The sequence below is a fragment of the Tilletiopsis washingtonensis genome, assembly GCF_003144115.1.
Source record: "Tilletiopsis washingtonensis strain MCA 4186 unplaced genomic scaffold FA09scaffold_10, whole genome shotgun sequence".
Lineage (NCBI taxonomy): Eukaryota > Fungi > Basidiomycota > Exobasidiomycetes > Entylomatales > Tilletiopsis > Tilletiopsis washingtonensis.
In genome coordinates, this window is record NW_020312007.1 from 169,712 (window position 1) to 195,986 (window position 26,275).

At 67.4% G+C, this 26,275-nt stretch overlaps 9 protein-coding genes across 9 annotated transcripts in view; 4 read left to right on the forward strand and 5 right to left on the reverse strand.

The window, feature by feature from the left end:
* Positions 1–1,350: 1,350 nt before the first annotated feature.
* FA09DRAFT_329760 (hypothetical protein) lies at positions 1,351–5,182 on the forward strand. Its single transcript, XM_025742308.1, has 7 exons — positions 1,351–2,386; positions 2,469–3,703; positions 3,758–3,862; positions 3,911–4,158; positions 4,214–4,851; positions 4,909–4,927; positions 4,987–5,182. Exons 1-7 carry the CDS (start codon positions 1,484–1,486, stop codon positions 5,091–5,093), a joined length of 3,255 nt encoding a protein of 1,084 aa, XP_025598409.1. The 5' UTR covers positions 1,351–1,483; the 3' UTR covers positions 5,094–5,182.
* On the reverse strand, positions 4,749–7,177 carry FA09DRAFT_360419 (iron hydrogenase). Its single transcript, XM_025745230.1, has 2 exons — positions 6,792–7,177; positions 4,749–6,735 (listed from the first exon to the last, which is right to left on the reverse strand). Exons 1-2 carry the CDS (start codon positions 7,143–7,145, stop codon positions 5,176–5,178), a joined length of 1,914 nt encoding a protein of 637 aa, XP_025598410.1. The 5' UTR covers positions 7,146–7,177; the 3' UTR covers positions 4,749–5,175.
* A 205-nt stretch (positions 7,178–7,382) lies between these two features.
* On the forward strand, positions 7,383–9,059 carry FA09DRAFT_329762 (hypothetical protein). The gene is made up of 6 exons (XM_025742309.1): positions 7,383–7,723; positions 7,794–7,858; positions 7,919–7,964; positions 8,018–8,394; positions 8,455–8,561; positions 8,616–9,059. Exons 1-6 carry the CDS (start codon positions 7,481–7,483, stop codon positions 8,828–8,830), a joined length of 1,053 nt encoding a protein of 350 aa, XP_025598411.1. The 5' UTR covers positions 7,383–7,480; the 3' UTR covers positions 8,831–9,059.
* On the reverse strand, positions 8,808–11,242 carry FA09DRAFT_18371 (hypothetical protein). The gene has a single exon (XM_025739344.1). The coding sequence runs from the start codon at positions 11,151–11,153 to the stop codon at positions 9,123–9,125; it is 2,031 nt and encodes a 676-aa protein (XP_025598412.1). The 5' UTR covers positions 11,154–11,242; the 3' UTR covers positions 8,808–9,122.
* A 161-nt stretch (positions 11,243–11,403) lies between these two features.
* FA09DRAFT_329763 (hypothetical protein) lies at positions 11,404–18,032 on the forward strand. Its single transcript, XM_025742310.1, has 3 exons — positions 11,404–11,572; positions 11,637–17,619; positions 17,677–18,032. Exons 1-3 carry the CDS (start codon positions 11,502–11,504, stop codon positions 18,001–18,003), a joined length of 6,381 nt encoding a protein of 2,126 aa, XP_025598413.1. The 5' UTR covers positions 11,404–11,501; the 3' UTR covers positions 18,004–18,032.
* A 49-nt stretch (positions 18,033–18,081) lies between these two features.
* FA09DRAFT_329764 (hypothetical protein) lies at positions 18,082–20,918 on the reverse strand. The gene is made up of 6 exons (XM_025742311.1): positions 20,878–20,918; positions 20,727–20,777; positions 20,438–20,488; positions 20,146–20,381; positions 19,916–20,066; positions 18,082–19,854 (listed from the first exon to the last, which is right to left on the reverse strand). Exons 1-6 carry the CDS (start codon positions 20,879–20,881, stop codon positions 18,353–18,355), a joined length of 1,995 nt encoding a protein of 664 aa, XP_025598414.1. The 5' UTR covers positions 20,882–20,918; the 3' UTR covers positions 18,082–18,352.
* Positions 20,919–21,117: 199 nt separating this feature from the next.
* Positions 21,118–22,978, reverse strand: FA09DRAFT_329766 (DnaJ-domain-containing protein). The gene is made up of 6 exons (XM_025742312.1): positions 22,501–22,978; positions 21,946–22,400; positions 21,608–21,889; positions 21,505–21,555; positions 21,353–21,451; positions 21,118–21,298 (listed from the first exon to the last, which is right to left on the reverse strand). Exons 1-6 carry the CDS (start codon positions 22,781–22,783, stop codon positions 21,197–21,199), a joined length of 1,272 nt encoding a protein of 423 aa, XP_025598415.1. The 5' UTR covers positions 22,784–22,978; the 3' UTR covers positions 21,118–21,196.
* Positions 22,979–23,327: 349 nt separating this feature from the next.
* On the reverse strand, positions 23,328–24,453 carry FA09DRAFT_329767 (hypothetical protein; the record flags this gene model as incomplete). The annotated part of the gene is made up of 4 exons (XM_025742313.1): positions 24,087–24,453; positions 23,734–23,795; positions 23,564–23,675; positions 23,328–23,501 (listed from the first exon to the last, which is right to left on the reverse strand). Coding segments are annotated over exons 1-4 (572 nt in total), but the record flags the coding sequence as incomplete, so codon positions are not given.
* A 428-nt stretch (positions 24,454–24,881) lies between these two features.
* FA09DRAFT_338569 (hypothetical protein) overlaps positions 24,882–26,275 on the forward strand; it is a gene marked incomplete at both ends in the record, with an annotated part of 1,989 nt that continues 595 nt past the window's right edge. Inside the window, 3 exons of the mRNA XM_025744122.1 lie at positions 24,882–25,172; positions 25,231–25,506; positions 25,587–26,202. Coding sequence (XP_025598417.1) covers positions 24,882–25,172; positions 25,231–25,506; positions 25,587–26,202 — 1,183 coding nt within the window. The remainder of the gene's footprint in view (positions 25,173–25,230; positions 25,507–25,586; positions 26,203–26,275) is intronic.

The following is a 26,275-nucleotide window of genomic DNA, read 5'->3' on the forward strand; positions in this document are numbered from 1 at the left end:
CCGAGCAGAAGCCCGGCTTCGCGCCATGGCAGACGCGAGGCGTGGCACAAGCGCACACCGGCGGACAGGTTCCGTCGCAGCCCGCCTTGCGACGCGCCGGGTGTGCATCCCACGAGATGACCCGCACCCACAGGCACGTGCCGCCTTCGCCTGTCATGGGCGCACTTGAGGAATCCGCTGTCCTGGGCCAGCGAGCCCTTGCAGCCTGGCCGTCTTGGTGCACGACGGGGTCGGTCCTGCGCCCGCGCGCGCCGCAAGGCGTGCCCGGCCCGGACGCAATGGCCGCGGCGCCTTCTGCCTGCGGGCAGGCGGCAGAGTGGCAACACTGCACCGCACGCCGCGCGCCCCGTCGCCACGTTGTGCCGAGATTGCGGCCAGACTGGCGGACCATGTCCTGAAATCGCAGCCCAGCCTAGCACGCACGGAAACCTCTCTTTTTGCCTTTTGCTGCGATGTGTGTGTGTGCCAGCCATCCCACGGTGCGATGTGTGCGCCAGCCATGGCGGCGGCGTGGCGGGAAGGTGCCGGTGCGAGGCAGCCCTCGTCGTCGGCGTCGGCCTCGCCCTCGCTGTGGGCCCCTCACCGTGATTCGCAATTGCTTCGCTCTGAGCCTCCGGCAATCCACAGTCGCCCTCGCTTGCCTTCCGCTGACGCTGCGCATGGCGCCTGTCATGCGCCGCAGGACCAACTGTCGCAGGCGCGCATGACGGAAGCGGCAGCATTCAGGGTCCTCTCGCTCACCGACGCCGCGAGGGTGCTGCCGTGTGGGTCGCTGGGCCCCCGTGGCCGAGGCGGTACGTGCCATGCTCGCAGCGCATGTCGTCGCCAAGCTGGACATGCGACGGCGGGCTGCTTCTTCCTGCGCAGCTCGCGGCTGGTGCGCAAAAGGGACCTGTGAGCGGCCGCAGATGGCGTGAGCTGCACCTCGCAGCCCGCATCTCGGCGACGGGCAAACCTGCGCAGCCGTGCCTGAGCTGCACCCTTCTCTCGCTGCATGCTGTCTGCGATTGCTGCCTGTCACACAGAGACGGACGCCTATCAGAGTCGATTAGATCTGGAGCGCAGCGTCAGAGCAGCGACCGGCTGCATGGAAGCTGGCGCAACTCAGTCGCGTAGCGCGGACGGCCCCACCGCCTGGCCTGAGACCGGGCAGTCGGGCCCTCGCTGTGAGCGATCTTGCGTGGGCGGTGGATGCTCCGGCTGCGCATGAAGCGGCTGCTGCACACACGGGAAGGCCTCGAGGCGGCGATGGGATCGGCACCAGCCGCGAGCAGCAGGCGGCATGCGGCGAGCGCCGGACGCGTGGGGTCCGAGGCGCGTGCCGAGCCGCCTGCACCTCTCGACCGGCCACCCCATCCCGCCTGCACATTCCCGATTGACTCGCCTGGCACTGCACCGGCCAGCCGGAACGCAGCTGCAGCCGCGAGATCCCGCTCGCCTGCACTGCTTGCACCTCGCAGCTACGGCGAACCTTGTAGCCGCCATGCGCAGCACCTCCTCGCCCCGCCCGCCGTCGCCTAGGGCAAGCGCTGCCGTCATGCCGTCTGTGCCGGAGGGGGCGAGCCCATATGCCGCACGCAGCAGCTATGCAAGCAGCAGCTCGGCCACCACCGCTGGTACGTCGCCCGCCGCCAGTGCCAGCGCCTACTTTCAGCGCAGCGGCGGCCCCTCGTCGTCGTCGTCGTCGTCGCTGCCGGCAAGCAGCACCAGCCACGCGCGCGGCAGCAGCGGTCTCTCCTTCCACGACGCTCCGCACCGTCCGCTCTCCTCGCTCCTCTCCGGGCTCTCGAGCCATCGCAGCAGCATGGGCAGCCAGGCGCCGCCCGCTTCTGCGCCGCAGCTGGCGCAGCGCGGCATGCTTCTGCGAGCGCCCGCGCACTCGCCGCGCTCTGGCGAGGCGTCGCTGCCGTCCTTCTCCCTCGCCGGCGCCATGCATCCGCCGCCGTACCAGAACGGCTATCATCCGCCGCAGCCGGCGCACTCGCAGCCCTACGCCGCCAGCAGCCGCGACTATGCGCCGCGCGGCGGCGGGCCTGGCATCGTGACGCACCAGCCGCTGCCGCCCTTTGACGGCGGCGCACACTCGCCGCGCTCGCAGTGGGAGGATCGCAGCTGGGAGTGGAGCGGCCGCGGCGAGCGCTCGTGGGCGCGCGACAGCAGAGAGTACGAGCGGGATGCGTGGCACCATCGTCGCCACGAGCCGCCTGCTTCTCGGCCCGAGGTCGACTCGCGTAGTCCCGAGGAGCGCCGTGAGTCTTCGCGGAGTGCGGCGCACGACGAAGCGCCCGCAGCAGAGGCGTCGGCCTCCTCCTCGAAGAAGAAGGCAGAGGCACCGCCGGGCGGGCAGGATCGCAAGATCAGCTGTATGGAGTGTCGTGGCAGCAAGGTGAGTTCGCACGGCAGCGAGCGACTCGACTGTCAGCGCAGAGACCGACGTTGCATGCCGCTAACGTGGGAGCTGTCGTCAGGTAAAGTGCACCGGCCCGGCTCCTGGCAAGGGCTGCGCCCGCTGTGTGCGGCTAGGCCGTCCGTGCGTCTTCGAGCCCCACCGTCGCGGTCGACGGCCCGCAGACTCGGCCAAGCTGGCGCGCCTCGAGCGCTCCTTCGAGACGCTGCTCGGCGCGCTCGAGGATGTGCGCGGCACGACCAGCGAGACAGAGACGGGCTTGGCTGCAGACGACATGCGCAAGCACCTAGTCTCGCTGCTGGCCAAGTCTGGCATGCGTACAGGAGGCAGCTCCACTAGCGAGTCAACGCGCAAGCGACGTCGAGTAGAGACACCGTCCGGATCACCCACGTCGTCTAGCGGCTCTTCGCACAAGTCGGCCTCACCAGCGCCCGAGGCAGCCGAGGCCGAGCCGGAGTGGAGTGCCTCGCATCGGCCGTCTGCCATGACTGTCAGCTCGACGATGGACGGGACGTCGCCGCACAGTGCTGCGCTGCCGCCTCGCCGCTCCAGCGCTGGTGTGCCTTCGATCGCCCTCGGCCTGCCTCCGCTGTCGAATCCGCTGCGCTTGCTCGCATCTGCAGTCGGCGGGGGCACCGCCACGTCTCCTTCGCCGGCATCACCGACGCCAGAGCACAGACGGCCCAGCACAATCCAGCCTGATCCAGTGGCCAACGCCACGACGGTGTCGAGCATCTTCGGCCTCTACACGTCAAGACCAGACACGCGGCCCGGCCTGGACCCCATCACGCTCGGGCTCGTGAGCGAGAGCGAGGCCGAGCACCTCTTCGACCTCTTCATGACGCGCATCAACTCGATTCTCACGCTCCTCGATCCCGTGCTCTGCACATTCGCCTTCGTGCGCTCCAGCTCCGCCATGCTTATCTCAGCCATAGTCGCCATCACGGCACGCTTCGACAATACGCTGCCGGACGCTCACGGCATCGCGACGCGCCTCGATGCCCACTTGAACAACACCGTGATGCCTGCGGTGCTGCTCGAGGGCTGCCGCAGCGTGGAGCTCGCACAGGCGTTCATCATCCTCGCAGCGTACCATCCGCCGACGAGGCTGCTCGCGGGCGATCGCAGTTGGAGTTTGCTCGGCTACGGGCAGCGCATCGCCAGTGAGCTCTGCATGGACTCTGCAATCCTCAGCGGTCGCGCCAAGCCAAGGCATGTCGCCGACCGCCACGTCACTGGCGGCACGGCGCCGGAGCTCGATGAGGGCCAGCAGCGACGCTTGCGCAGCCGCGAACGGTGAGCTAGCTCTAGTGCGAGATGGCACGCCCCGTGACTGACCACGCATCGCAGGACCTGGCTCAACCTGTTCCTCTTCGAACAAGGGCTCGCCACCCACATGGGCCGGCGGTCGACTCTCGCGGTGGACCCGGTCAGCTTTGGCTGCTCTGCCGGATGGTGAGCATCATGTCCACGCCGCCTCGAGTCTCCGCTGACCACGCACAGGCATCGCATGCCCTTTGCACTGCCCGAGGACGAGGCAATCGTCGCGCTTGTGGAGCTGCAGCTGGCGATGCGCGTCTGCTTCGACTACTTCGACCGCAGCCTCGTGGGCACGCTGGGCGAGTATGCGCGCGTGCAGCTCGGCTTCTGGGTCGAGAATGCCGAGACGCAGGTTGTCAACTGGCGCACACGCTGGGTCAACGGCCTCGGCACGGAGATTGAGCCCACGCGCCGCCTCCGCAACTGCAGGCGTGAGTAGTGTTGTGCGAGCCCGGTGCGAGCTGCGCACTGAGCCTCCTCCCGCAGTCTATTCGCTGTACGCCGAGGTGATCATCTACTCGTACTCGCTGCGCTGCCAGCACGTCCCGGCCGTCGCGCTGGCGCCAATGTACCGCAAGGCGTACGAGGCGACCATCTCGTACCTCAGCCTCTTCCTCGACATCGTCACCCCGACGAAGCTCGCCTTCTCGCGCAACAGCACCGTCGTCACCGTCGCCTATGTCTGCGTGCTCGGGCTCAAGCTCACCGCTCTCGACCCGCCGTTTCCGTACATGAATGGGCCGCACGTCTTCTCGCTCGTCGATCGCGTGGTCGCTGCGCTCGCGACAGCTGCAGACATCACGCCGCACCGCGAGGGGTGCGCGGGTTCGTATGCGCCGTACCTGCGCACGATCCTTCGCCGAGCACGGCACGCATACAAGGCGCGGCAGCAGCGCAACCCCAGCACCGTCGATGCCGGCGTCAGCAACGAGATGCTCGATGCGATGTACCACGGCATGGGCGCGGGCACAGCAACGGCGCCGAGCAGCGACGCTAGCATCGGCGAAGGGCCGTCGCCCATCGTCGATGCCACGTCGTACTGGGGCTTCACGGCCGGACCCTCGGGCGTGCAGCAGAGCGACGTCAATGCTGGCCCGAAGCCGGCGGGAGCCGGCCAAGAGACGGTGAGTGGTGCGTGCAGCGCGCGCAGACCTCTCGCTCATCACGCCGCCTCTCTGCAGGATTGGAACGTCGTTCTCAGTGCGTAGGCCGGCCTCAGCGGACGCTTTGCATCGATCTGACCTCCTTCCCTCGCGCAGACGGGCTGCTCGACGGCTCCATGTTCTTCGAGATGAGCGAGGCAAATTGGGGCACCAACGAGTGGCCTGGCGTCTTTGTGCCCGGCCCGGACCCGCCGTCGATCTGAAGCACGCGAGCACACCTCGCCGCATCTCTGTCTGTCACCCTGGACCTGCACGTACTGCGGGACGATGCATTGCGATACTACGTCACCATTGCACTGCTAGTCCGCTGATCGCCTCGTCGCTGACGGCGTGGTACTGCGTGCGCAGCGCCTCGTCGCCCATTGTGCCGCACAGCTGCGCTTCCACCGCACGCGTGATGGCGTCGAGCAGCTTCTGTCGCTTGACGCCGTCCTCGACCTCGCGAGCCAGCGCTGTCTGCACAGCACGCTGTGCCTCGACCGGCGTGCCGCCGACGCCAAGCGCTTGCGCAGCATGCACGCTGCCAGCCGGCGTGTCTGCAAAGTAGCGCGCCTCGACCTTGCGCACCCACTCGCGACTGGTGCCCTTCCATCCTCGCACCTCCTCTTCGCCGCCAGTGCTCAGCGGCGTAGCGACTCCGCTGCTGCTGCCTTGCGCGTCGATCTGCATCTCCGTCGAGTCGGCGGCTGCCAGAGCGCGCGCGACGAGCGAGTTGGCGCTCGGATCCGGCTGCTCTTGACCCTCAAGTGCATTTGTTGGCGGCCGCAGCTGGCCACCGCCATTGACGCATCCGCCGGGACAGGCCATGACTTCGACGTAGTCATACGCCTCGTCGACGCCGTTGCGGGCCACCGCTGAGACGGCCGCGCCTCGGCCGCGGCGCACCATGCCGCCTCTGCCGCGACGTGGCGAATCAGAGTCCTCCACGAGACGTCCCGCGACGGCGCTGTTCTTGCCCTTGAGGCCTGTGGAGCGCTGCAAGCGGCGCACGAGGTTCTGCAGGTTGCGGAAGCCGTAGCACGCCGCGCCTCGGAAGAGCACTTCGTCCGAGTCGGCCGCGCGCAGCACGTACTCCGTGTAGTCGGCACTGCGGATCGTCCGCACGTCCAGCAGCGGCTGCGGCGCCGAGTCCGGCAGCGACGCGAGATGCGTGCGCCAGGCGTCGGCGAGCAGTGAAAAAAGGAAGCCGCCGCTCGAGGAGCCTGCTGCGGGGACAAGATCGGGTATCCGCTGCTGCACTGCCTCTTGCTCGTCTTCCTCTCCGGGCACCGGGTCGAGCAGCTCGAAGCCCTCCTCGCGCATCAGTGTGTCCAGCTCGCCCGTCGTGATGACGCAATCCACGTCTCGCTGCTTCTCCTCCTCCGCGCCCTGCGCAAAGTCCGGCCGGCTCGCCTCGAGCTTCTTGTCGTAGCACGGCATCACCGCCACGTGGTAGACGGCAGCGCGTCCGTGCCACTCCTTGAGCGTGCGCTTCGCCAGCAGGCCAGCCATCTGCTGCGGGCTGCGCGTGCGCGAGAGCAGCGGCAGCAGCTCGCCGTGCGTCTTCTCGGCGTAGCACACCCAGCCAGGGCAGGCGCTGGCGAGCATTGGCAGCTGCTGCCTCGCCTTTCGCCGCTCGCTGAACTCGCGCTGGTGCGCGCGCAGCGAGAGGTGCCGCGCAAAGGTCGTATCGTGCACGACATCGAAGTCGAAGCTCGTGCGCAGGAAATGCGAGATGCGTGCGAGCAGCTGTCGGTCGGTGAGAGGCGTGACGAGGTCGGCTGAGTGCGTGTAGCGTGCCGAGAGCGAGGAGAGCACTTGCGGCGCTATGGACGCCACGAGCAGCGGCCGGGAGCCAGACGGCAGCTGCGAGGCAGGCATAAGCTCTTGCTCGATGGGGTCGCAATGCCATCAATGCTCACCTCTGCGAAGCTTGCCAGCTTGTTGCGCATCTCTGCCGTGCTCTGCATGCCGACCAGCACCGCTTCGGCACTCGTGACGCAGCCCGAGCAGGCGAGGCAGTCGTCGAGCGAGATCTGTGCGGTCTCCAGGCGCGTGCGGGCACGCGGCTGCGGCGCCTGAGCAGCAGAGGCGGCAGTATTGGCGCCCTGCTGCTCGAAGTACGTGCCATCGGCGTCAATGGCGATGGACGTCGACGCTGCGGCGGCATCGTCGACGGGCGTCTCGACGGCGCCCGAGACGGGCTTGATGCATGCCTGCGACGGACCGAGGTAGTCGTTGAGGTCCGTCAGCGTCAGGGCGCCGGAGAAGGCCATTCTAGCGTGCAGCGAGCTGCTGCAGCAGTGAAGGTGGGTGGAACAGACAGATGGTGGTGGCAGGGAGGGCGGGATGACTCGCACCGGCGGCTTGCAAGGTCGCGCCACCGAGAATCTTGATTACGGCCGGGTGAGCGTGGGAACAGCCGCCGGCGCCGTTCGCCGCCCGAGCGCCGGGCGCGCGGCCAAGCGAGTTGGAGCGCGCGCCTTCCCGCGTTGGGCCTTCCTTCCGCCCCACATCTTCCCTCCGCGCTCCTCGCACTCGTTCTCTTCCTGAGCACTTCTCTGCTCGTCCCATTCCTCACGCGTTCCGCACACACTCTCGGCAATCCGCCATGTCCACGAGCAACCCGTCCTCGCCGGCAGCCGCCTCGTCTGCGCACCCCAGGCCGACGCAGACCAAGATCTTCGTGCATGCCTCGTCGCCGCAGAACCCAGTCGACATTGCGGGCATCATCGCGCAGCACGAGGTGTTCGCGCCGCTGCCGCCCAGCAATGACCCCAGCTACGCCACGCTCAAGGCGGCCCTGCCACGCCGCCCCGTCGCGCTGATCCTCCACGGCGTGCTGGCCCACAAGGTGCGTCGAAGGATGCACGTCACAGCCAGGACCGCAGCAGCGGGCTGACATGCTCTGCTTGGCGTGACAGGACCAGATCTACCACAAGAAGCTCGTCGATGCGTTGCCGATCGACAGCTTCCGCTTTGACTTCCGGTGCGTGGCCTGTGACAGCGAGCTGCTGAAGCAGCAACAGTGCTAAGACACTCTCTGTAGCGCGAATCACGAGACGCCGGGCAGCTGGGGCATGGCCAAGTTTGGCGTGAGTCTGATCTCAGTTCCGCCAAGCTACTGCTAGCTGACACGTTGTCACAGGACGACGTCGACGATCTGCGAGCGGTCATTATGTTCCTGCGCGAGCGCTACAACTACTCCATCGAGCTCATCGTCGGCCACTCTCGCGGCTCCATAGTCGGCTGGGCGTACTACGCGCGTTTTGCCGAGGCGATGCGGGTCGATCCCGAGGAGGACATTCCGCTCTGGGCCAGTGTGGCAGGGCGCTGGCGCATGGCGGGCATCCACAAGCGTGATGCCGAGTTCAACGCCGGCTTTGCAAAGGAAGGAGTGTACCGCTGGAAGGTGCGAGTGGCGGGACAGGATCGAGAGGTGATTGTGCGCCCTGAGGACGTAGAGGCATTCGCAAAGTTCCCGATGGAGCAGACGGTGCGCAACTTCCCGGCCGACACAGACTGGTTCGTCGGGCGAGCAAGTCGCAGAGTGGCGTCCAGCAGCTAACGCTTCGAGCCGCGCAGCCTCATTCTGCACGGCACCGCAGACAAGACCGTGCCGACGTGCGATGCTGCGGGCTACGTCAATACGCTGACCGGGCCGGGGCGGAGACCCGGCTCGTGCCAACTATGTGCGTCGAGCTGCGCTCGCCGTGCCAGCTGCGTCTGCTGACTGTTTGCTTCAGGTCTCATCGAGGACGCCGACCACAATCTGCGCGGCAAGTTCGACGAGGTCGTCGAGGCCATCGTCTCGTGGCGGCAAAGCAGGCTAGCAGCTCGTGCTGCGCCAGAAGAGGCGGCACAGCGTGCCGGTCTGCCAGCTGCGGCTGCGGCGCCGTCGACCGGCGAGGCTATGGAGCGGACATGGCGGCAAAGCACCGACAGCAAGGTCCGTCTGTGAAGGACACACGTCCCCTTCACCCCAGCTCTCCGTTCTCTGTGCCTCCCGCGGCGCCACGCATGCATGGATGGAATTAGACGGTAGCCAGTGATGTGTGTGTGTGGTTGTGGGTGACGCGTGACGATGAGGACGGATCTGGCCGCTGCTGGGCGTGGCAGTCTTGTCGGGCTCTTTTGCTTCTCTTCTGCTGCCCTACGGGGGCCTTCCATTCTCCGCTCTCTCTCCATTTCCTCCCTCAGGCATCCTGCCTCGACCTGCCTATTCGTCCCATCTCCCTCTTTTTCCTGCTCCCTCAGAGGCCGAGACCGTTCAGCAAGTCGGAGTCCACGTCGTAGGCGCCGGAGAGCACGCGCTCAAAGACGCTCTGCGACGTAGCTGCTGCATCATCCGATGCGTCGTTCGCCTGAGCCGGCGGCGGACGCGGTGGCGGCACCGGCAGTGGCGGCGGATCGACGATCGGCGGGCCCGAGATCGAGCCGGGCCCGCGCTGATTGATGAAGCTGCGGCGATAGGCAATGTCGTGCTGCGTGGCGATGCGCTCGTTGACCACCTGCCGCGCCGAGGCCAGCACGTAGGCATCCACCTTGAGACGGTAGAGATTGCTGACCAGACGCGCATGCACAGTCGTGGCGTCGGCGAGCTGGCGTGCGAGCATGGCCTCGACTGACTCGGGACGAGGATCGACTGGGAATGCTGGCGCGGCCGGAGCAGAGGAGCCGGCTGCCTCGGGAGCTTCCGGCAGTGGGCTGGCAGAGCCGCTGGCGCTGGTGCTCGCGGCAGTGCTGAGCGCAGACTGCGATCTCTCAACTCGAGCCCTGCCGACACGGGCTCTCGGCGTCGAGGCCGCAGGAGAAGGCGCCTCGCTGGAGGCAGACGCCGCGAGCGCACGCTGCAGTGCTGCCTGTGCGTTGGCCGGCAGGTTGCCGGCGCTGTTGGCAGCGATGAGAGACTCGAGTAAAGAGCGCGGAATGCTGACGTCGGGGTCTGGACTGCGCGACGATGCTGTCTGGCGCCGAGTCGACGCAGTCGCAGTCTTGCCGCTGATGCCGTCCTGCAGGTCCTTGGGCAGCGCAGGCTTCGCGAGACGGCGAGACTGAGGTCCGGCACCCTTAGCCTGCAGAGGATCCGGCGGCGGACGGAAGATGACCGATCGAGGCGTGCCGGGCGGATGCGCAGCCGGAGAGCCGAGCATCAGATCTGCTCCTGAGCGCAGCGGCGATGGAACGTTCGGGTCGCCGGCAGATGCGCTGCGAGGGCTGCCGCCATTGACCTGCGAGTCTTCCATCTGCGCGAGCAAAAGCTGCAACATCTGGTCGCCCGAGAGCGCGGATGTGGATGCGGCATCAAGACTGAGATTTGTGCTAGCAGCGCTCGGAACAGCAACCGGTCTGGCATCCGGACGGCGGGGCGGCGGTACTGGTGCTGCGACGCGACGTGGAGCCGGAGAGGCGCTGCCGGACGCTGAGACTGGAGCGCTCTCGCGGCGTGTGCGAGCCTCTTGACCGGCGATGCGCTGTCTCTTCGCCCGGCTCACGATGTCAGTCACTGCGCCCGTCGCGGCGAGGCCGCCGCGCTTGTTCAGGCGTGCGCTCGTTCCCATCTCGTTCTCCAGCGTGCCTGGCTGCTCTGCGGGTGCGAAGCGAGCAGGCGGCAGTGCCTTACCGCCCTGCTCCGTGCTTGGCGACGGCCACGACACTTTCTCGAGGCTCTGGCTGTCGCGAGGCGAGGCAGGCCGTCGGCTACTCGAAGCTCGAGCATCATCGTCTTGGCGAGACGATCGCGGCGTGCCTGATCTTGAGCGTGACGTAGATGAGCCTAGCGGGGTGCCTGTGGGAACGGAAGGGGAGAAAGGCCCGAGAGGGCGGCGTTCAGGACGGTTCTGGGAAGGAAGGGATGGCAAGGCTGCCGGAGGCGCGCGCACATTTTGTGTATGGCCTCTCACCGCGCCGCCGGCCACAGGGCCGACGGCGGGCTCACTGGGGCTAGTGCGGCATGCTGCCGGCGCAGGCGAGAGGCCCTTCGCGGGTGTTGAGGTGGCTGACGTGCGGTTGCTGCCGCGTCCGAGCGGCAAGGCGATGCCAGCGAGGCGCGGTGCCGGCGGCGATGCAGCTGCTGCACGTGTGATGGCGTCCACGGCAGAGGCCGACGTGCCACTGATATCGCCCTCGTCGTCGCTGCCGCTGTCGCTGCTGCCGAACAGATCGTCGTGATCGGCTGCCGGGGGCAGCTCGGTGACGGCGCTGGCTGGCTGCGCATCGCCGACGATGCGGCGCACGGCAGTGCTGCGCGTCGCGGGCCGCGACGGAGAGGAGAGAGGCGCCATCGCGGGCGGCGTGGAGCTCAGCGCGCTGTGTGGCAGCGCATCAGAGGACGCTGGCCTGTGGATGCAGGTGGCAGCGGGTTGGGGATGATGAGGACGAGAAGCAAGCGGCGCTGCTGCTGCTGCTGCTGCTGCTGCTGCTGCTGCTGCCGCTCGATGGGCCTTCGCGCGGCCGCGTCACGTGCGCGTCGCGCCGAGCCCTGCTGCCGCTGCGAGACGCGAGGTCCGAGCCGCACGCTCCATGCGTCGTTCCCGACCATCTTCGCCCTCCTCCGTACTCGCCCTCCTTGCGCCGCACTGCAGCTACCGCGGCGCCCAGTTTTCTCTGCCCTCGTCGTGTGTCGTGCAGCCATGCCGGCCTCGTCGGCATCGGCCGGACCCTCGGCAGCGGCAGCGTCGGCTGCGCCGGTAGAGGCAGTATGGTGAGCTCTTGCCCCAAGCGTGATCGGCCAGACCGGCGTGTTCTGACGCTGCATGCGCCCGCAGCACCTTCCGCGATCTCTACGACAACCTCGAGTGCTCGCGACGGCACATGACGCCCGAACAGCTCAAGACGGCGCTGCTGAAGCGCATCGGCAAGCTGCGTGCATGTGGAGAGCCCAGCGCGCGGCCGTCTGCCGAGGCTCGCAGCAAGCTCAGCAAGGGCAGTATGTCGCTGCCATACGCGCAGAATAGCTCTGTCACAGTCGACGACTTCTCGCGCGAGCTTGCCCTCTCCATCAGCGAGCGGCACGAGCTCGACGAGGTGGAGGCATACTTGCTGCTGCGCGCCTTTCTCGAGGGCGAAGACGTGAGTCTCGATCTGCTGTCGCGCGCAAGCCGCGAGAGCGGCAAGAAGAGTCGCGCAGGTTCCGGCGCACCGGCTGCCGGCTCTTCGAAGACAGCATCCGCAGCCGGCAGCTCAGAGCTGCGCGCCGACCTGCTTGACGCCTTCAGCACTTTCTACTTCGAAGAGCGCCTCTATGTGCTGCGCTGCGTCGCTGCTCTGCTGCGCATCGCGGACGACGAGTATCACGAGTTCCATGCGCTGGCAGACAGCGTGCTCGTGGAGCTCATCACGCCCGACTTTGGCTCGCGCTGCCTCCAAGGCTTCGTCGCTCTCACGGGGCGGAGCCTGCCCGATCACATCCGCCAGAATCCTCGACACGCAGTCTTTTGGGCGCAGCAGGGCCTGCGCGAGCAGCTTCATCTGTTGGAGACTATCTCGCTGCTCTACTACGGACGCCTGCCGCCGACTGGCGCCTTTGTCGGCGACGTGCTGGATGTGCTGCGGCGCACCGACTTTGGCAGGCAGCAGGCCAACGCTGGCTTCTTTGACAGCCAGGCAGCCGAGCTGCTGCAGTGCATCACGCATATGCTCTCGCTCATTGCAGTCGAGAGCCTCGACCTCGAGCGCGTCATGGACGGCATTGAGCTGGGTCCCTTGTCGTCGGACCAGAGCGATGCGCCAGATGGGGGCGCCAGCCAGTCGCTCTTTGCCGACCCGCGGCAGGTCTCCGCGGGCATCGACTACCTGGAAGACTCGAGCGAGGACCCGCTCCGCTCGCCAATCTTGCTTGCCTGGGCACTCGTGCTGCAGCGGCTCGACGTGGCACTGCGCGACTGGCACGCCGCACGCCCTGGCGAGCCACTGCCGCCACGACTGCGCGGCCTGGAGCTCGAGACGACGCCGGACGACCCAGCAGGCGGTCCGCTGTGGCAGCGCCTGGCCTCGGCTGCCTTCGACCCGTCGATGCAGCTCTTCCGCACCATGCACGCCATTGTCACGTCGCCCGTGGTGTCGGCGTCCTCGACGTCGTCGGCCGTGTCGACGTCGATTGCTTCATCGCTTGCACACCGCGCAATCTTCAAGGGACTGCTGCTGGCCGTCACCGAGGTCGTGCGTGCGCCCTTCGTGCCGGACCACGAGGGCCTGCTGCAGCTCTGGGAGGCGTTGTTCGGAGCTGGTGCTGCGCCCGAGGAAGGCGGCGGCAGCTCCGATGGTCTGGCCGCGCTCTGCACGCAGTTCTGGCAGAGCGACTTCCAGCACGAGGACCGGCGCGCGTTCCTGGAGCTGGCCGCTCGCCGGTGGCCCGTCTCCTTCCGGCCGCTCGTGCGTCTGGCGACCGCCCTCACAGGCGCCTGTGGCATCGAATCGCTCCGCAAGCCAGGCACTGCTGCATCTCCGAGCGTCGCACAAGCCTCTGCGAGCGTGTTTGAGTTCCTCGCCGAGCTGCCGGGCGTCGCGCAGGTGCTCCGTGCTCAGGCTGGAGGCGTCAGCGCAGCCTTCGAGACGCTCGACACCGGCGACTACTCCACCACGACATACCGTGCCAAGCGCTCGATCCCGTTTCTTGGCTGGCGGAGCATTCCACAGGGCACGATCGGTCGGGCCATGTCCGAAGTGGACGCGGCGCCGATAGTTGTGTGGGAGGCCACCGGGCCGATCAGCGCATGGCGCATCCTGCAGGACGTGCTCGCGAGCTTCGTAGGCCTACTGACGGGGCCGGCCTCGCCAGACGGCAACACGTCCGGCGACGACGCAAAGGTCTTCTCTGGCGGCCCAGCCAACATTCTGAGCTTCGCAGCTTTGGCGCCCGGAGAAGACCCTTCGCAGCACGGCGAGTGCGCTGCCGATATTCTGGACCTCTTCAGCGCCACAATCGCCGGCAGTCCCGAGACGTGTGCCGCCCTCCTGTCGCATCTCGACTCGTTCCCGAGATACGAGGGGCTCGACTTGGACGAAAACGCGCCGCCAGTTGACCTCGTCGAGGTGACGATGCGCATCTTCAACCAAGCGCTCGACGCGCGGCCCGTTGCCTCTCGCCTGGTCGTCAGCTCGCTCAAGCTGCTCACGCTGCTTGTCCCTGCGCGTCCGTCGGAGATCTTCGTGGCCTTGCGCTCGTCGAATGTCCTGACTGGCGGCGTCGGTGCCCTGCCCTTCCTCTCCCGCGCGTCTACGTCGGAGCTCGACACGACGGGCATCCCTCCATCGACGCTCACGATCCACGATGTGGCGCAGGGCAGCTTCGCCGGCACGCTCGCCCTCATCGACCTTCACCAGGCGCTCTTGCTTGAGATGCAGCGCTCGCAGTTCGCCATCCCGGCAGAGCTGCTGCGCATCAAGGGCGACGTGCTCCTGCGTGCCACGAGCTGGATCGTAGAGGTCGTCTGGACCGAGTTCCAGAGCTGGCGCTACGTGCGGACTCGCGAGCAGATCGAGCTCGGCAGGCGATGCATGCGCTTCTTCGAGAGCGTGCTCCGCGACCAGAGCATGCGCGCAGCCCAGGTCGAACCCACGAGCGCTCTCGAGCGCGCTCTGGTCACCCACGCGACGCCACAGTACTTGGCGCCCCTCGTCGCGGTGCTGGGCACCGGGCAGCAAGTCATCACGCAGCTCTACCGTCACGTCCGACACCTCGAGGCAGAGGCCGCCGAGAGCCTCGTCGAGGCGAGCTTGCGTCTCGCCTCTCTGATCGTGCAGCGCCGCCGCCAGATTCACGCCGTCCGGCCCAGCTCGCAGTCTGCTCACCTGGGCTTGCTAGAGCTGCTCTTCTTCGACCACGCCGTCGTCGCTACGCGCCCGATGCTGGGCCGCCGCGCTGCGCGCATCGAGCTTGCCAGCGCCGTGCTGGCCTACACTCTCTTCCCGTATTCGAGCAGCCTGAGCAGCGAGGCTGCGCGACTGATCAGCGCCATCTGTCGCTCGACGGTCGAGGTCTCGGCGCCTGGACTGAGCCGAAATGCCGGACCGTCCACAGGCATTCCGACTCTGGTCGGCCACCTCGGCTCGTCGGCCGAGCTCGAGTCGACGGTCACCGGACTCATCAGCCTTGTCGAAAGCGACTCCGTCGACGCCGACCTGCGCACGACGCTCTGGACCATGCTCGCCAGCATTGTCGACTCGCAGCCAACACTAGCGACACTGCTACTCACCGGACGGCATCTGGACTCGGATGCCGAGCACACGCTTGCTGCAACGAAGGGCAACGCCGCCGGCGACAACAAGGAGGGCAAGAAGAGCGAGCCGGCGCTCGGCAGGACAGCGCTACAGGCCGCCCTGGACGTGCTCGACCACTGGGACGAGTACTGGACAGAGGCCCCTGCGCTGCTCGAGTCCGCGCTGCGCTTCCTCGATGTCGCGTGGCAACATGCTCTTGAGCACCGTGCTCTGTTCGCAACGCTGCGCAGCCGCAAGGACGTCTGGAAGAACCTCTTCGAGATCTCCACGAACGGCGTCATCGAGCCCCCGCCGCGGCCGTCGCGCCTTGTCGAGGTCATCGATGGCGTGCTGCAGACCGACGTCCACGACGAGGCCGCAAGCTACGCTTTCCGCACGATGAGCAGAGCACGAGCACTCGGCATCGCCGCGCGCGACGTACAGCTCGATTTCCTGTCGGCAAAGGGCAAAGACCGCGCACAAGACAGCGCCGCAAGCGCCAGCCTCGAGGCACTCATCGGCGTGCTGAAGGTATCTAAGCGGCTCGTGCCGATCCTCGTCAAGGTCCTGCAGTTCGAATGCGACCCAGCGCTGCACAGCGACGTCGAGTCGAGCATGTCGCTTGCGTTTCCCGCAGTGCCGATTGATGCCTTGCGCATCCCAGCTCGCCTGGACGACTTCGACTTCTCGCGCCAGCCCGGCGACAGCTACGTGTATGATGTCGAGCTGCTGCGGCGCAAGCTTGAGGCCTTCATTGCGCCGACACATCTCGACGGCGACGGAAGCATGACGGAGGAGGGCATCGACGACCTTGGCGTGCAGCAAGCGTCGGTGCTCCTCGCCGGTCTGAACCTCGACTGGACTGCCATCGATGCCCAGGCCGCTCTGCTGCGCGCTTGGCGATCGCTCCTCGAGACGGCACTTGGACGCATCGGTGCATCCGTGCACGGCACGCCCGGCGCTCAGGAGCTCCGCCAGAGCTGTCTCGACGCCTGGATCCACGGCGCCATGATCACTGCGGACGAGACGCGCTCGGGCGATGTCATGCGTGGCATTCACGCCGAGCGCCTGCGCCTCTTGACGGTATTGCTTGAGGCGGCGTGGGGCTCGTCGACGGATGCCACGCCGGCGCTTGGCAAGACCAACGCGGCGGTCGGCTCATCGAAGGACGTTCAGGCGGTGGTCAACCTCGCGCAACGTATCCTTACGCACGAAGGCTTCAGCCTCGAGGACAGCGTGCGCGAGACGCGGGCGCCGCGCTTCCACGGCGAGCTCTTCCGCATCATCCTGCTCTGCGGCCGCCGCTCTCGCGTGATGCTGAAGAGCGGCGCAGGAGCATCGAACGCACCACGGCCGCGCAACTCCGAGGCACACAGCGTGCTGCATGCTGCTGTCGACTCCTTCGCCTCGCATGCGATCATGGCACTGCGACTGCTCGTCGACAAGGCGCTGCTGGCGAGCGCGACGCCTGCGACCGTCACCCTACGTGCTCTGAACGAGCTTGAAGAGGACCTCACGCTCGTCAGCAGCGTGCTTGAGCTGCTCTTGCGGTCTGATCTCGGGCTGCAGCCGCACTTCTGGTCTGCAAGGTTTCAGACGACAGGCCTCCTGCCGGCATGCGTCGACCTGCTCAGCCGTGCGCCGCTTGCGTCCGACGTCGCTGCACTTCGCGACAGCGACAGCCCGCTCGCCACACCTGCGACATCGCGGCCGCTCTTCGTGTCGTCCATCCTCAGCCTTTTCTTCGCATTGGCGTCGAACGTGTCTGCTGCCGAGCAGCTCATCCTCGCGGGCGTCATGACTGGCCTCAGCTCGAATGCCCTGACGACAGCCCTCGAGACCGGTGCCACGCGGCCAACGCTGCCCGCCGGCGGCGTCAACCCAGGCCACGCGTGCTGGGTGCTCATTCTGCAGATCGTCGCCGCGCTCGTGCAGAGCCTCACCAGCCCGGATAGGCTCTCGCGCGGCGCCGTCGCAGCAAACAGGACATTCGTTGAGGTCGAGGTGCAAGGCTTCGTGCGCGTCTACGGCGCTCAAGTGCTCGCCGCGCTCAGCTTCGCGCCTCTGGACTCCTCACAGCGCGACTTTGGCTGGCGCGAGCGCTCGCAGGCAGAGGGCCCAAGCATCTCCTCGCCACAGCTGAGCGAGCTTGTCGTCCTCACGCAGCTCTTCTACTGCATGGCGCAGTCCGCCGACCTCACTGGGCAGCGCTCATCGCGTTCGCGCGGCAGCGACGCGAGTGGTACGGCCCGGATCTTGAACACGCTAGCCAAGCGCACCACGAGTCTGCTGCAGCAGATCGTGTACCTGCTCCAGCGCCCGCGAGAGCTCGCCAGCTTGATCTCCGGCGCCTCGTCCGGCGACGATGCGTCTTCGAGGGTGCCCGAGGCGGAAGCTGCTCTGTTCAAGCGCGAAGAGGAGCAAGTCACTGAGCAGATGCGGCAAATCGCACATACCGCCGTGGCAGCCCTGTGCACCTGGAGCGGCGCGCTTGACGTGCTCATCGATGATGCGGACGACTGGCCGATGGACAAGGTACTCGTTGCACCTGTGAGTTGCTCGGCGTTGTCGAGATTTTATGCTGTTGCTCACATGCGCCTGCCCCAGACTATCCGCACTGCGCCGACGGCGCCGACCTCCATCGGCACACTGCTCGATCTCAGCACGTACTTCTGCGACGAGGTGCGCGCACCCAGTGCGACCCAAGAGCGGAGACTCGCCTCGGCGGCAGCGCTGGAGCAGACGCTGCTCTTTGCCGCTGCCCAGCTGGCGATGCGCATGCGCGGCGAGTCGCGCGAGCTCGAGGTGGGCCTCGTGCGCGACCTCAGCAGCGCCGTAGACTCGGGCAAGGCTGCCGCTGCGTCTGCTGCCGCGAGCGAGGAGGGCAGCATCCTCCACGCTGTTCGCGGCTTCGTGCAGCGCATCGCGACGTAGCCCTTAATCTAAAGCAAAAATGAAATCGGCAGGCGTGTGAGCAGACGAGGACGCTCGGAGTCACTCTGGCAGAGCAGACGGGGCATACTGAGATCACATTATGCGAGCACCGCACGACGCCGCGCGCGATGTCAACGATTTTGGGGGTAGGGAGGGTGAAGACGACGGCACAGTGCCGGCGCAGAAGGGCCAGAGGGGGGAGCGTGATGGAACAGAGCTTGTCTAAGGTGCAGGCGCAGGATGATGCGGTCGAGGACTGAGTGACGCTACAGAGGCACGGCAGAGGCGCAGCAACGGGGGGCAAGCAGGAGCACGGGCACAGGCGGCGTGGGCAGGCAGAGGCGGCTGCTTACGCCGACTTCTCGTCGAGCGAGGCGGCAGCCACACCCTCTGTTGCAGCCTGCACCTCGGACGCAGCCTCGCTCTTCTCCGCCTCGCCCTTCTCCTGCGCGGCCGGCGTAGCAGAGCCGCTGCCGGCAGCGGGAGACGTCGCGCCCGAAGGCAGGTTCAGCGCACCGCTCGGCTTGCGGCCGCCGCCCCAGGCACCCGTCGGTGCCGGCTTTGGCGGTGCGACTGGTGCGGCCGCAGCAGCAGCGGGTGCCGGCGGAGAGGCGACGGCCTCAGCCTGGCTTGATCCCTTCTCCGACGAAGGCGCAGACGTCTTCTTGGCGTCAGCCGCCGGGCCAGCTGGCACCGACGGCGAGCTGGCAGACGGCTCGCGGCGCCATGCGTTGCCGGCCGAGCCAGATGCGCGCGGACCAGTAGGAGCACCAGCCGGGGCCGGCGAGGCAGCACCGCCCTCTGCGGCTGCGCCGGCGGGCTTGTTGCGGTCGCCACGCGGGCCCTTGGGCGCCGCATCCTGTGCGGCCTGCCGCTCAGCGATGCGCTCCGCCTGCTCCTTCTCGCGCTGCTCCTTGCGCTCCTTCTCGCGCGCGGCCATCTTCTCCTCGATGAGCCGCTCGCGCTCCGCAGCGTCAACGGGCTTGGCGTTGCCGAAGGGGTTGGCGCGGCCGGAGGAGCTCTGCTCGCCGGTGGGCGACAGCGGCGTGCTGGGTGCCTCGCCGCCCTCGGCTGCCGGCGTCGGCGTGCTGCGCGGCTTCAGCTCGAGCTTCTTGCGCTCGGCCGGCGGCGCACCAGCGGCAGGGCCCTGGCTCGGGCCGCGAGCGGGTGCAGGCCGGCGAGCAGCGTTGCGCCAGGTGTCGGCCTCATCGCCGGCAGTCGGCGTCACGGGTGCAGCGCTCGGGCCAGCACCGGGAGCGCCAGGCGGGCCGGCACGGCCGGCTGCGAAGCCGAAGCCGGCGCGCTTGCCAGCGCCTCCGCTCGGGCTCTCCGGCGGCGTGGCAGCAAACTTGCTGCCGAAGCCCATGCGCTCTTGTCCAGCGTAGCGCTCGTCGACCTGAGTCGCATCGCCGCCACGGAAGCTCTGCGCGCGGTCCGCACCGCCGGGCGTGACACCCGAGCTGGGCCGGCGCGCCTCGACAGGCGTCTCGACGGGCTTGCCCGTGCGCCAGTTCGACGCCTCGTCGCCCTGCGACGGCTCGAGCGGCGGCGGCGGGCCGCCGTCAGCGCCGACGCGCGGCGTGCGGGGAGCACCATGCGGCGGCGCATCGCGCACGCCTGCCGGTGCCGGCGTGAACTTGCTGCCGAAGCCGCTGCGGCCACCGGCGCCAACCTCCATGGCATCAAAGCCGCCGCCGGTCGAGGCAGAGGACTCGAAGCGGTTGTAGCTCGGGCGGTCACCGCCACCGGGCGGGCCGCGGCGCGCAGGCGGGTCCGCCGGCGGCAGCGGGCCGGCACGGCGCCACTGCGAGGCCTCCTCGGCCATGCTCGAGCCGCCAAAGCCGCTCTTCGCTGCGTCGCCACGTCCAGTCAGCTTCACGCTCGGCCAGCTGTAACGCGCACATGCACTCACGCGGCTCAGCAACGCTGACGCGCACGGTGCGGCTGCCCATCTGCGAGCCACTGAGGCTCAGACCATCTTTGAGATCATCGAGCGTGTCAAACTCGACGTAGCCGAAGCCCTTCGGGCGGCCGTCGCGCTCGACGAGGCGGACCTTGATGTTCTGAGAGGCGCGCGCGTGAGCACGCCAGCGCCAGACAATGCACACGCGCGCGAGGGTGCGCGCTTGGCAGCAAGCTCACCTTGCCGGGGAAGAAGTCCTTGACCTCGTCCTCCGTCACCTCGAAGCTCAGGTTGCCGACGAAGGCCGTGTACGGCGGCTTGTCGGGCAGCGGCAGGTCGCGCCGCGGCTCGCGGTCCTCGTCGAAGCCCGAGCTGCGCGGGCCCATCATGCGGTCGCGGTCCGCGCGGTCCGGCACAGTGGACAGGTAGTCGCCGCCACGGCGGGCGAAGCGGTCATCCGAGCCGCGGCCAGACGCTGGATGCCGCCTGTGAGCAGGGGTATGGCGCGCCGAGGCACGCTGCAGCACTCACGCGCAGTCGGCAGGTCGTCGATGTCATCGGCCCAGTTGACCTTGCCGGTCGCTGGATACGCGCGTCAGTCAGCGTCCGCCGAGAAAGTGGTAAATGGGCGAGCCAGTGCCCAGGGCTAGCACGCCGCCTATGCCGCTGCGCCACCTTGCAGCCCGAGCGTCCGACCTTCTTGCATGGCCCCTGTCCACCTCGGCGATCCTCGGCGCCTCTTGACACGTGCAGGACCGAGCTTGCAGCACCAGCCACAGGCACTCTGTCCTCTCCTCGCAGTCCGGACGCGTAGACTCACACTCGTCGTTCAGGAAGTCGGTCAGGCTGACCTTCTGATTCTTCTTCGGTGCTGGCGAGGGCAGCAGCACGGGTCAGCGATGCGCCAGCCAGCCGCGCCAGCCGCACAGCTGCTGTGCATCCGTGCACAGCGCCAGTGGCGTGCGACTCACGCATGCTGGGCAGCGGGAGTGTGGGTGTGGTGGGATGCGTGGGTACAGGAAGGTCGCCGAGGCTGGGCCGGGCCGCGCGATGACCGCACGTTCGGGCGCGCGCACAAGGGCTCTAGGATTTCGGAACCCTCTTCGTGCGGCGCGGGAGTCGCTCACGTTGGCGCGCGCGACGGCGGCCATGCTCCTCCTCTCGACCGGGCCCTGGCCCCTTTTCTTAGGCAAGCACATCGTCAGACAGCATCCGGATGAAGAGCATAGTATGGCAAGCAAGCACAGTGACAGTCACGTCTATATCCAGCTCTACGTTCACGTGCAGCATCTACTGGTGTGCGCACTGCGGCCCGCCGCCGCCGCCTCCCCCGGCCGACATGTCGTCGTCCTCCCACTCGTGCTCCTGGCTGGGCAGCGCATTGCGTCCAAACTGCACAGGGCGTCAGAGAGAATGCAGTGAATTGACCGCTCTGCCGGTGCTCACCTCCTCCAGCGGCGCCGTCTCGGGCGCGACAGTCTCGACCGTCGTCGTCGCGTCTGCCGGCGGCGAGGGCCGCTTGGGCGGGAGCAAGTGGGCCAATTTCTGTCGCAAGGGTCAGCGCTGGTCACAAAGGCACAGTGTGACTTGTGACGCACGAGCGAGTCCACATCTGAGAGGAAGTTGTCTGGCGGAAAGTCGATCTCCCACTGCGGGTGCAGCGTCAGCGCGGTCATGTCCTCGTCTCGACGCTCCACTCACGCGAATGTACAAATCACCTCGCTCTCCACGATCGCCCTGTGTCATCATGCCCTCGCCACGCACCCGCTGCACGTCTCCTGGCCGCGTGATTGCGCCTGCGCGGCGCTCCACGCGGATCTGCCGGCCGTCGAGATGCGTCAAGACGGTGCGGTCGAAGCCCAGCAGCGCCTCGGAGAGCGTCAGGCGGCACGTGCAGAGCAGGTCGAGGCCGTTGAGGCTAAACGACGGGTCTTCTTGCAGCGAGAGTTGGAAGATCAGGTCGCCTGCTTCAGGCACGCCGGGCTGTAAAGCCGAGTCAGCGAAAGTGCCCGGCATGAACCCCATGCGGTCATGCTCACCTCCTGGTCGTTCTCGCCCTTGCAGACGATGCACTGGCCATCATGCATGCCGCGCTCAATGACAATGTCCAGCTTCGTCGCCTCCTGTCGGACCTTTGCGCCCTTGCACTTCTTGCAGCGCTCTTTCTCCCGCACCTTCTCGCCCTCGCCCTCGCATGCGTTGCACGTGCCGAACGACTGCGCCACCATGCCTCCTCCCATGTCGCGCAGCTGCCGCACGCGCCCTTCGCCGCCGCACTTGACGCACGGCTGCGGCTTGGCGCCTGGCCGCCCGCCCGAGCCGCCGCAGCTGCCGCAGAAGCGGTCGCGCTTGAGGTTGAAGTGCGCCGTGCGCCCGTTGTACAGGTCCTGCAGCGTCACGGCGTACTGGATCCGGCTGTCCTGGCCCTTCTTGGGCCGGCGGCGCGGCGGCGGCCTGCCTCTCCCTCCGCCACGTCCGCCTCCAAACATCTCGGCTGAGCGAGGCAAGAGCATCAGCGCATGCACAAGACTCGCGGATCACCCTCCCCGATGACAGCGGTAAAGAGCTCCTGCGTGCGCAGCGGAAGCACTCACCAAAGATGTCGTCCATGTCTGGCCCACCTCCCATTCCGCCCATTCCGCCCATGCCGGGCTGCTCCTTGCCATACCGGTCGTACGCAGCGCGCTGGTCCGGGTCGCTCAGGATCTCATACGCGGCGCCGATCTCCTGGAAGCGTGCGCTGGCGGCCTCCTCGTTGCCCGGGTTCTTGTCCGGGTGGTTCGCCAGCGACGCCTTGCGGTACGCGGCCTTGAGCTCGCTCGGCGATGCGTCGGGCGCGCAGTTGAGCAGGTCGTACAGCTCTGTGTCGGCGACCATTGTGAGAGATGGTCAAGCGGGGAAAGCGCGGGGACGAGGTGTCGGCCGACAGCGCTGCGCTCAAGATGTGCCGAAGACAGCGGCGTAGAAAGGAGCCAGAGCGCAAAGCTGGAGATGGCGCGCTACTCTATACGGGGCGAGGCGAGAGGCAGGCGAGAGTCTAGGTCCAGAGGTGGGCGAGGTCGAGGACAAAGGCCAAGCTGCGCAGGCTTGCTCATCACCGGAGAGCGGCGCGCCTCCACCGCGGCGCTGCGCGCTGCCTTGCGCGCCAAATTTCTGCCACACGTGACGCGTTGCGCTGACCCCATGCCAGGACGGAGAGGAGGAACATCGAGGAGCGCTTCCAAGCATGCAGCAAAGATGACACTGCCAGTGTGATGCAGAGCAGTGAATCGAGGTTCGCCTTCCTCACACAACGCCGCAGATGCAGCCCAAGCAGCCGCCGAGCTCGGCGAGTCAATCGCGCGTGCCGCCGCTTTGTGCGGCGCTGCGACAGGCCGGCATTGCTGGCTGCGCCGGCGCGAGTAGCTCGCACCACTAAAGGATGGCTCCATGAGGTATCATTCATCGTCAGCCTCGTCGTCGTCGCTCCCCGCTCCTGCCTCCAGCATGCCCGCGCCGCCGACGCCCGCGCCCACAGCCGAAGCCGCCAGCTCCGCCTCGGCCGCCGAGAGCTGCCCTGCAGCGCCGGAGCCTGCTGAGGCCTGTACTCGCTGCCCTGCAAATTGAGACTCATAGTCAGCCCCCAAGCACGACTGCTGCGCCGTCTCTGCAACTCACGTATCAGAATCAGACGCGCCTCCTTGTCTCGCCGCTCCAGCTTCGCCAGGCGCTTCTCCATGTCCCGCTTCAGATCCCAATTTGGCTTCCGCGGCGCAATGTTGGTGAGATCCTGCAGTCGAGGTATGAGTGACGCGTCACGCTGGCCTGCATTCAGCGAGAGCACCCACCAAGTCTTCTTGCCGCTTCAGCTCGTCCATCGCAATGACCCCCTCTTGCACGCCCTTGACCTCTGTCAGTCATGCCGCGTCAGCTTTTGTACTTCAGGCTGGGAGCAGTGAGACGGCATCACAAGTTCGAAGCCTCGTATACGGCTCGTATCGCCGCATGCAGGGCCGCTCCTTTCTTCACAGCACGCTTGGCCTTCCGCATGGAAAGTGTCTGGCAGCCAGCTCGACACGTGCTCGATGCAGCACCGCAGGGACCTGTGCCTGAGCAGCTCCCGCAGCAGTGTGTGCGCCGCTTGGATCGAATGGAGAGCCCAGCACGATGGCTGCGGCCTTGCTTTGCGATCATGACTCACCATTCTCGACTGTCTCCTGTCCCACCATGTCCGCGCGGAAGCGCTTCGCCTGGCCCGTGGCGCGGTCGTAGTTGCGAAAGGTGCGCACCAGGCTGGCTGTGTCCAGTGCCTCGGGCTCCACTTCTCCGTCTGCAGCACCATCCTCGCCCTCCTGCGCAGCAGCGGGCACGGCTGCGTCGCCGCCGGCCTTGCGCTTCTTGAGCGCCTCGAGACGCGCGCGACGCGCTTGGGACGCTGCCTCCATCGCGGGCTGAGTGATCGAGAGGGACGAAGCGAAAATAGAGCAGCACGGAGGGGCAAGAGACCAGTGAAGCGGGCTATGAGCGCAGAGACGTCTGGAGCAGGCGGTGATGGTGGAGCGGAGGGAAGGACGAGGACGGCGCGACGGCCGCTCACGTGCTGCAGCCGCCTCGCGTTGCGCCGCCCCCCTTCCCCGTGCCTGCGCTGGGCGTACCGCCGCGGAATGCTGGGACGGCCGTGCGCGCGCCAGATGCGCTCCTTGTTTCACCCTCTCACCTCCTCCGTCCCTCTCTTCTGCGCTCGGCATCGTCAAGGAAGCTGCCGCATTGCGAAGAGCGCCTTGTCTAGCTTGCAGCAGGCGCCGAGACGAACACCCTGGCGCGACACCTCGCCGCACGCCACGCCGAGCCCCAGCAGCGCCAGCTCGACAACTCGGCCACCTCCAGACACGCTCCAGTCGCAGCCGCGCCTCGTCTCTCTTCGCACCACTGCCGCACCCTCTTGGCTGCGTCGTCACATCCTCGAGGCGCCTGACACTTCTGACTTGCCTGGCCGATGGAGGGCTCCGGCAACGTCATCTCGCGCCCAGCGCCGCCGGGCGCGCGGCGGCGAGGTGCCGCCAACCTCGGCAGCGGCAATGCCACGCCGGCCGCCAGTCGCTCGCAGGCCACGTCGCCCGTGCCGCCCGAGGAGCCCGCGCGGCCCATCGAGGCAAGTCTGCCGCCTGCCAGCGCAGCGGCGCCGACGCGCGAGATCTCCATGGCCGACATGGAGGCGGCGCTGAGCGACATGACGCGCGACGATCTTGTGGTGGCACTGAAGCGGAGCAAGGAGCACATGGACGACGTGAGAGCACTTCGCGTCAGCTACATGGCACTGTATGTCGCTGACGCTCTCGCTCCAGCTCAATGCTCGCCTCGAAGAGCAGCTCCTGACGATCGAGGAGCACCAGGCGTCGCTGGCCGATGCACGCTCGCGCATCGAGGCCGTCGAAGCCGAGGGCGCCACGCTGCAGTCTGCCGTGGCACGACGCGAGGAGCGCATCGACGAGCTGCTCGCCGAGCAGCAGCGCGCCGACAATGAGGTCGGCACCCTCCAGACCGAGAATCAGCGCCTGACGAAAGAGAACCTGGAGGCGGAGCGCGCACGCCGCGAGGCGGACCGGCGGCTTGAAGAGCAGGTGGGTGCCGCTGCATCGGCATGGTACCGGTTGCGAGCTTCAAATTGACCTAGCGTGACTGACCCGCCTCGCTGCTCCAGATGGCCAACGCTGAGAAGGAGCGGCAGTTCTTCAGCGACACTGAGGCGCTCCTGAACTCGCAGCGCGCCAAGTCGGCAGCTGCGAACGAGCGGCTGATGGCGACGAATGCGGATCTGAAGCGCGAGGCCGAGGTGCTGCAGAAGCAGCTAGAGGAACGCTCGCTCAGTCCCGTCGCTGCAGAGGCGCCACTGAGTGCCGGACTCGTCGCTGCGAGCCAGGGCCCATTCACAGGCCAGGCGCCGCAGAGCCAGACTACCCTGCTCGCCTCCTTGGAGGTGCTGCAAGCAGAAGTGCGCGACCTCAAGGCGTCGAACAGCACGCTGCGCAGCGAGAACGAGTCGTACCTCGCCGTCATCAACGAGAAGACGCTCAGCGAGGCGCAGGCTGCGGAGAATGCCGTGCTCGACCTGGGTCTAGAGGACGAGGACGATGACGACGACAGCGGTGCAGGCGAGAACTCGAATGGTGACGTCGCGGACGTGCCGCGGCGCAAGCCGAGGCGCCAGCCGAGTAGCCCGGGCAACGCCTCGTCTGGAGGCACGCTGGGCGACGAGCTCGACGAGCGGAACCGGAGGTCGCGCGAGGGCTCGGAGGAGATGTCGAACGACCTTGCCAGTGAGTTGCGGGCTGTGCTTTCCAGCTCTCTCTCTCTCTCTCTCTCTCTCTCTCTCTCTCTCTCTCTCTCTCT